Below are 8981 nucleotides of genomic sequence, written 5' to 3'. Positions count from 1 at the left end.
AGGCACTTTATCTACATTGTCTCAGTCCACCCAGTTGAAAATAGGCACTGGATTACGCTGGGAATTAACCTGCGATATACTGGTGTCCCATCCCTGGGGAGTCAATGACTCTCATACGCTAAGCACCACAAAAATTGGGGATAAGCACCGGCGTTATGCGCCTTCATGGCCCGGAGACGGATTTAACACTAACTTATGGTGAGTCTGAAAAGGACCAATGACAATGAAAGGAAGCACAAAGAACTGAATAAAGCCCTATTGGCTGGTGTGTTTACGAGCATGGTGCATTAGAATGATGAATTCGGTAAACGTTCAAGGCAAATTATCGCACACTTGTAAGTGAGGATGATATCGGTACTATACGTGGGTATTTCTGAAAATAACGCCTTAACATTTTTTATTATAGAGAGGTTTAGCAAACCAGTGTACGCGTACATCTGAGTGTAGAAGGAAAAATATGCAACTCCAGTTTTAGTGTTGACGAATTTTTACATATAAGTACATGTTTGTAAACATTGTAAATACAATGTACGTGTAGATTACCTTGATCTTGTAAATGTAGCTTATCTGTCTGTCCCTGTTGGGTTTTTATTTCGTCAAATGTATTTTTTTTCTATAAAAAAGGAATACTGATGTAAAGAAACAAAAAAAATGTATTGTAGAAGTTTTAGTAAGTGAACAATGTAATCGGGTTCGGAAAAGGTTTTAAATAGTCGATAAAAAGGCTTTGAAAATATTTATTACATATGCATGGTAGGGTAGCTTGTTGGCAGATAACGCGGATAACCCAGATTAGTAAACATAGTCTAAACTAGGTCATCTTGCTGTGATTAAACAAAACGGACTGAGGACGGTAAGTACATGTAGGTAAATCTTATATGTGAACATGTTAGCTGTACCAGGTCATTGGTGGTCACTGAATTCGTAATTGAATTCGAGGGTCTGTTTTGAAATTGAAAGGGGCGGTGTTAATTATACAATGTACATGTGCTGATGTAGCATGTTTTAAAAGAGTTTTCGACACACGTTAAAAATGGTACGTGTAAGTAGGGGTGCATACTGATATCCTGCATTGCATCTTACTGGTGTCTTCCCACTTAGCTAAAATTCTGAATTTTCTATGGGTGACTGATTTTAGCTAAGTGGGAACGGTGCACAGGTAAGGGTGTCAAAGATCAAAGGAAATTAGTTATAGGTGAACTATAGTCTGTTCAATTATTGACCTTAGGTACTTTTTTAATTCAATGAAAAAATAACAAATTTTCAAGATTATTTTTTAAAATAAAAAAAATTTAATTAAATACATTTAATAGATGTAAATTTTAATAATTAAAAAGGGTTTGTTTTTTTTATTCATCTTGGAGTTAATTTTATTTTATTTAAAATTACTCAATATTCTTTTGAGTGATGAGAAGGTAAACAGACATAGTTGCATTAAATGTGCATGGTCACGATTTTGGTCATAGAGGGCGTTGCGCTTCCTATGCTAATTTTCCCGAAAGGAGTTGCAGATGAAATAAAAAATCAAAGTAAATGAATTTGATGTAATTTTTTTTTGTTGCAGCAGTGTAGAATTTTATCTGGTAAGTTTGTATGAAATAAAAAATCAAAGCAAATGAATTTGATGTAATTTTTGTTGTTGTTGCAACGTTGCATATAAAGAAGTGTAGAATTTTATCTGGTAAGTTTGTACTAACTTTTATAAGAACATTTTATAAATTTGATTTTTTTAATCACATGAAAAGGTTATGTGTATACATGATTTATGAATGCTAGAATAAAGTTACTGAAACGCTTGATAATGTAATATTCTGCATGCATGTGTGCTTAATTTTTTTTTCAACATTATAACTGTGTGAAGTGACTGAAGTCCCCGTTATTAACTTGCATTACAAACATTTTCTTCTTTACAATGGATTTTAAAACAATGCACGTAGCAATGTAAAAAGTTGATTCCCCCCTTTTATGAAAAAACCGGATCTGTTGATTTCAAAGACACATATACAGGTTGCTAAACCTTATTAAATCTACAATATATATTTTAAATATTTACCTAGTGTGGGAGGGGGGGGGGGGGTGGCAGTCAAACTTCGTTAAAAACCACTCGAAAATTACACTTCACACATTAATGGACTTTGTACGTTGAATCATACTTATTATTTTTTTAATTTTTACATAGTTCGAATCTTTAAAATATTTTTTTCTTTACCATTTTTAATTCAAACTGACATTAAAGGCATTGCAGGCCGAGGATTTTTTAAAGAGCCCAAACTCTTGTTGCCTCTGACTGAAAAGTTACAAACTTTTTCGGCTTTTAGCTGTTTGTTCCATATGAACTTTGTTCCATATGAACTTTATTGTTGCTACTGGAAATATTTGTTGTTTATTTTTATAAAAATTTAACAAATTTACTTGAAAAATAAGTAATAGGGTTTGTGCTTTTACCATATCCAATAAGTGTACGAAAGTTTGATAAACGTTCGTGCGATGGCTTGCCATTAAGCTAAAATGGACACTAAAACATTGAATGATTGTTTTTTGAAAGATATAGTTTTATAACTGCTGCTGTGTGTGCATGCAAATTGAGAAACGCGCGTTTTGAAAATTTGTATGCACACACCACTGCAGTTATGAGACTACATCTTTCAAAAAAAAATAATGATTTAATGCTTATATTTACATTTTTAACTTGTTGCCTAGCCTGCAAATGCGATTTATACCTTAAAAAGTTCTATTTTACCCTAAGGGCAATTTCAATCAGATGGAAGATGAATGGAAGAGCCACTGTAACAGCCACAAGCGCACGAACTTTAATTTTCACTTGTGACGTTGCATTTTACAGCGTTAATTTTAAAACATAATGAACACTCGTCATTTTTCACCTTTCAGGTGCCCTGTGTGTGTTACAGCGTTATAACTGCAGTAGCTTTCCAAACACTTAACATGCTAAAAAAAAATATGCGGAATGTAAATTTGTACACATATTCACACACACGCCCAGCAGCAATGCTATATCCCATTCGAAATAAGTTGAGTGAGAGGATAATTACTTGACATAAATATTTTGTAATAATAGATACATCGTTTTATGATATTTTCCATTGTATTTTCATAGCACACATTAAAGATCCTCGACACCCCGTGACTTCTTCTTTTTATGACAGTACGTCACAACATGGCGATTTAAACGCATTGCAAAACAGTTTATATCGGCAAAATTCGGTGTAATACATATCTCTGTGGCGCAAGGTGTAGCTTCGGTCTATCAATCCGCAGGCCCCGAGTTCGAATACTGGAGAGACTTTTATTTTCATGAAGAGCGGTAAAATTGAAAAAGTTGATTTTTTCCCCCAAAATTGAATTTTCTTTTGGTCATTTTCAAGCCGAACACATGCTAAGAATCCATTTCTTTAAGTAATTTAGGACAATGGGCTTGTATGCAAAACTACTAGTGTTTCCAAGTGTGTGGAGAACCCTTAACATGCAGTGCTGCGTATGAAATAACACGTAACGTTATACATATTTTGAAAAAGTAAATAGATGTATGAAATCGTGATTTATAGTAATTTTATTTCCTAGGATGTTTTTAAAAAACAGTCATGACAGACGAAAGCAAAGCTGTGTTGAATCCTGGGGAAAAGGTTCAACCGGATGTAAGTATGGAGGAAGCGGGCCGTCTGCTTCAGCGTCTGTATGGGATGTCCGCCATTAAAGTGGATGAGCTCAGTAGTTATGACGACAAGAATTTCCATATCCACGTGGACACCTCCAATGAAGTCAATTTATCCGAGAATGGATATGTTCTAAAAATACTTAACTCTCTCGATTCCAAATTTCCAGAAGCAATAGGTAAGGGGCATATATATACTGCATCAGGCATGTAGCATCGTGTTTGGAAAACTTATCGTAAACTTCGAAACGAAAAAAAAAAAAACAAAAAAAAAAACACGAAACAAGAAAATTGTTTCTTGTTTCGTGTTTTTGACATGATTTTTTTGGAGTTGACTTTAATCAACTCTCCTATGCAGTTACTCTGACAAACCGAAAGTGAAACAGTGTTTGGACCTCAGCACAAATCATCGCCGCTGACAAGACTTTAGTTCTTGAAAATAACTTATAAATTCGATAAAATGTATGCTAAAGCATTGTTTTTCAAGGAAACTTATTTATAAATACTTTGAAAATAGTCATATTTAAATGGTACGAACAATTTAGATATTATTTGTAGTCGTATGTATTCTTACGCCAGAGTTCAATATAGTCTCGTTCAACTCGACGCTCGGCTGTCTCCGTAAATCTCTGACAAGCAGAGAGTCTCTCTTGCTTGTCGGAGATTAAGCCGAGCATTCGGTTGAACGTTTGCTTGGATCCAAAATTTTTCCAGAAATATTTCTATCACTGATACATAGTTTGATTGAATTAATTCTATCTTTAAATATAACTTAACATGATTCACATGGGAGTTCATTAACATTCTTGTGTCGAAAAACTCCAAAATTTCATGTTATAAAAATGTGCATAATTCAAATACAGATTAGAAACTACCCGTACTTGTCATGCAAAATAACATATCATTGATTTTAAAATAAATAACCATCGATAAAATCAACTCCCGTCAGTTCTTCTGTACTTTGATTTTGTTTTGCATGTGTATGCGGGAAATTTTTGTGAAAAAAAAAAAATGAAATCAGAGATCGAAGGAATTTTTTCATTTTGAAAACGGATCAAACATTAGTTTAAAACAGAAACCATACTGTATTTTTCTACTGTTACGAATAAAACAAATATATTTGATTGATTTTTAGAAGCCCAGAATCGTTTAATTCTACACGTGGCAGACAGGGGTATATGTACCTCCCGTCCCTTACCGAACCTGCGGAACGAACTGTGGTCACTGGAAACGCTGGAGCGATCAGGTAACGGTATGATAGTGTAGAACAGCAGTTATAAACGGCGGGTTGTAACGATTTGAGTTCTGTGTACATTCGACTAACTCGAGTAAGTCTCGAGGTATGAATTAAATATATCCATCCGAAACAACAACAAAAAGTTGCTCTATATTTATAATATGCATAATGATTATTTTCTGATATATTTTTCGATGTTTGATTTTTCCTAAAAATCTGTGAACAAATACTAGTATGTAATAATATATAAATAGTGCCTGTTTGGGAGGGTGACAGTTGAAATTGACACCCCGAGAAAACCATTGTCAACCGACGCGAAGCGGAGGTTGACAATGGTTTTCGAGGGGTGTCAATTTTAACTGTTATCCTCCCAAACAGGCACTATTTATTTTGTTATACTGAATGTCTTTTTTAAAATGTTTAAGAAAATTTTACTGCTTTTATATAGGAATAACGTGAATTCTACAGCGAACCGTACGCGCATAATTTTCGCGCATGTAACATTTTTTAATGTTACCCGTTGCTAAGTGCGTTGCTAACGCTGAGTGTAATAGCAAATATTATTAACTGCGTCTTAACAAATCAGATTTCAGTATTTAACATGAAAGTATAACAATTATGTTTATATTTTAGATATGTTGTGTTTGTACGGTTACTTCTTCCCACAGGAGACGCCAAATTCATAGTTCGCCTATTTACTTACGTCCCCGGTAAAATTTTCTTGGGGGTCAGATACTCTCCATCGCTTGTTCACAGCGTTGGAAAATTAGCGGGAAAACTGAATGCAGCGTGTTCGGTGAGAAATCCAGAATTTTGCCATTCTTAAAAATATACATGCTAACTATTTTGTAAAAGGCATCCGATCAGACATCGATTAACTATTTTTGTGTAAGATTTATAATAATTGTCATTGCAGGTAAAAGGAGTCTCGATCGTGTATTATGAGCATTTAGCGTTTTTAACATTTTTAATACATATTCATGCACTCATGTTCTTTCAGTGATTTTTCGATCATATGGAAATACTAATGTTTAGTGTCAGTAAAAACCGGCAATATGATAGTATTACACCCTCCATGCAATTACTTTTTGTTATATCAGCATTGTCCGAATTGTCTCTCTGTAAACTTGTAGGATTTCTTTGACCCAGCCTTTTCAAACTACAAGCGGATATGGAGTTTAACGGAAGTCCCAAAACTTACCAAGTTCGTTGGTTGTCTGAAGGATGTGAAAAAGGAGGAGGCAGTGCTGAAAGTAGTCAAAGAGTTCGACGAATACGTGGTGTCTAATTATAGCACACTCAAGAAAGGTATATACCCATTTAGTTCTTGGTGATTGGTTTACGTTACTTACCACCGCGTGTTCAGATAATACAGTGATACACATTTAAGAGGACTGGGTGGTCGTTGCCATTTTTAGACTATACTTACCTCCTTGAAGAGAAGAGCTCTATAAAAAGATGAAGGAAACATTCAAACTTTAAAGCTATAATACATGTATTTGGAACTTGTCTTTGCTAAACGACAGTTTATTGCTACTCAGTCAATAACAATCAAAAACAAATATGATAAAATTATAGGGACGCATGTTACTTTGTTCAGCATTCAGCCTCCTTAATCCACTGTGGTTGTACATGATAGTCTTACATTGTCCTTCTATTAATATACAGGTATGATCCACGGCGACCTCAGTGACAATAACATCCTTATCAAGGCGTCATCGTCCTTGCCCGGGGATTATGAGGTGGTCGGTTTTTTGGATTTTGGAGATGCCACCGAAGCTTACTATGTGTTTGAGATCGCCATTCTCATCTGCTACGTCATGATTAACGCAGGCACAGAGGATGATCCCATCGAACTAGGTGGTCACGCTCTGGCGGGTTACTTGTCCGAGTTTCCTCTCTCTGTTGCAGATTTGTCTGTGTTGAAAATCTGCATTGCAGGGCGCCTTATCCAAACTCTTGTATTGGGTGCTTACACAGCGTCCATGGAACCAGAAAATGCCGCTTATGTGCTACAAACACAGGCCCGTGGCTGGGAGCAGCTTTTTTTACTGTGTGCAAGGTCAGACCAAGAGGTGTTCGATTCATGGGACAGCGTGCTTAAACTGTACAACCTAACCTTTAAGTTCAAGGAAACTGTGTAGTATGTTGTATACAGAATTTGGACTCTCCGGAAAATTTGAACTAATCCATTTCTATTTTATTATGTGGTCCCTTGAAATCATGTATTAAACTGATGCATTAAGTTTTCATTCAATACAATGCAACAAGAAAACAACCAAAATGGTTTGAAATACATAATCTCCAAGAGAAAAATGATAAGTTGAACTTTGTTTTAGAGTAATGTACAAATCAATGTGTTCTCCATTACTTCATCAGTTCATACTATGACCATGATCATACGATTACCGTTAGAAATGCTTACAGTAACGAACTCGATTTTTTATGATAATAGTAAAATGTTGAACTTCAAAACAAGTTGCTGAAAGTATATTAAAATTTACCATAATATTTGTACAACCAATTCTTATTTTCTTCTTTGTGGTGTGTCTTTAATATGTAAACAACCAATGATTCATATAAAACAATTATATTTTTGCGGCCCATTTGACGCTTGCGTCAATATGATTACTTGTATTTTCTGATAGGCAAAGAGACAGATGGACGTGCGGACAGAACGAACAACCATTTGGGGATACAATATCACAAATTGTTGATTGATAGGTTGATAATCGATAAATCAGTGAAAATTTAGTAACAAAAATGATCATATGCAGCTCGCATTTTTCTAGCCAAGAAATAGGACAGGCAGGCGTGGATCTAGAATTTGTTCAAAGGGTGGATAGAGGGGATTTAGAAGTATGTAGTAAGTATATCCTAACATGGAATTTAAGAAGCTTGTCGTGTCTTTTGATAAAGCATACAAAGCAGACGATTTTTTATCGGACATCATCCGACTCACCAAAGAGCTCAGATATTTTTCTCTAATGCAGATAAAATCATAGATTACTTAAAGTTTAAAAATCAACTGAAGGTGATGAGGGGGTTCGTCCTTCTACTGAAAATACTGGCGGGCGCAGGAAGGGTATAACTGGTTATATTACTTTCATTTAAAAGTTCCGTAATTCCAATAAAAAATGTTACCACGGTAAATTTAGAAATGATAGTTTCAAAATATTCAAAGGCTGTCCAAATGTAATAAGACATATTTTAAATTGGAAATTCTAGTCACAGATATCTTAAATTCCGACACTTCGATGCTATCATGGTCATCTATATTCACGTGAGTTTTATGAACATGTACTGGGTTTTTGTTTATAAATACACTTTACCTACTAACAGCTTCAAATTCCTAAACAGGCAAAATGCACATGATTTGACAAAGCTAAAAACCAAAAGTAATACTAAAGAAATAGTATAAGTTTGTAAAATGAGATCAAGATGCTAAATATTTGGCCAACAAATTCAATATTTGAATAGAAAAAAAAATGGTTTAAAAAAGGAAAAACCCACCGGCTTCTTCAATACCGACACGATGAATGCACAGTATTACCAGCAATCCCTGTTGTCACAGAACCATACGTTCTTTGATTATATAGTCAGGGTTGGAATTGAAAGACATTGTAGATTTGCATGGACCTTGGCCATATATAAATGCGTTCCTTGGTACATGTGTACTTTTTCAAGCCGTTTTATTCATTTTCAAGAACAAACACCGTCAAGACTCGTTCCGACTGTAACAGATATTCATCATATCTTGCGCAGGGTCTGGTTGACAGGATGTACATTGTATACTATATAATTTGTCATAATTTGTCGTATCACTTGTATTGCGGATTATATACATGTAACAACGATACCCACACTTCGGACCAGCCACTACTGTGACATGCAATATACATGTAACTTTAAAAAGTTTCATTGCTTAAAGGGACTTGGACACGATTTGGGATCAAAAATTTTATTTTTATTTTTTTTTTGTATAAAATGGTTTATTGGTGCATTTTTAATGATTGACCAAAATATTGAATGTTAAAGTCAAGTTACAAGCGAGATACAGAGGTAAGAATTGAT

General features: G+C 34.7%; 1 protein-coding gene across 3 annotated transcripts; it reads left to right on the top strand.

Annotated features, from left to right (window-relative positions):
- Positions 1–732: 732 nt before the first annotated feature.
- On the top strand, positions 733–7492 carry LOC128179338 (hydroxylysine kinase-like). Of its 3 annotated transcripts, XM_052846736.1 has the most exons (7): positions 766–853; positions 1565–1583; positions 3580–3849; positions 4806–4916; positions 5576–5703; positions 6041–6215; positions 6576–7492. In XM_052846736.1, the coding sequence occupies exons 3-7, from the start codon at positions 3600–3602 to the stop codon at positions 7049–7051; spliced, it is 1140 nt and encodes a 379-aa protein (XP_052702696.1). In that variant the 5' UTR covers positions 766–853; positions 1565–1583; positions 3580–3599; the 3' UTR covers positions 7052–7492. The 3 variants fall into 3 exon arrangements, with proteins under 3 accessions (XP_052702697.1, XP_052702696.1, XP_052702698.1); XM_052846737.1 differs by lacking the exon at positions 1565–1583 and having other exon boundaries at positions 733–853; XM_052846738.1 differs by lacking the exon at positions 1565–1583 and having other exon boundaries at positions 768–863.
- The last annotated feature ends 1489 nt before the right edge of the window (positions 7493–8981 follow it).

Source organism: Crassostrea angulata, chromosome 4, assembly GCF_025612915.1.
Source record: "Crassostrea angulata isolate pt1a10 chromosome 4, ASM2561291v2, whole genome shotgun sequence".
Lineage (NCBI taxonomy): Eukaryota > Metazoa > Mollusca > Bivalvia > Ostreida > Ostreidae > Magallana > Magallana angulata.
Note: the sequence above shows the minus strand (reverse complement) of the source record. Positions and strands in the feature narration are given on the sequence as shown.

Excerpts from the sequence above, each read along its gene's own strand:
- LOC128179338 (XM_052846737.1), top strand. The coding sequence starts at position 3,600 with ATGACAGACGAAAGCAAAGCTGTGTTGAATCCTGGGGAAAAGGTTCAA. Across the intron at positions 4,917-5,575 it reads GGAAACGCTGGAGCGATCAG|GAGACGCCAAATTCATAGTT; the intron begins GTAACGGTATGA and ends TTCTTCCCACAG. Across the intron at positions 6,216-6,575 it reads TTATAGCACACTCAAGAAAG|GTATGATCCACGGCGACCTC; the intron begins GTATATACCCAT and ends ATTAATATACAG.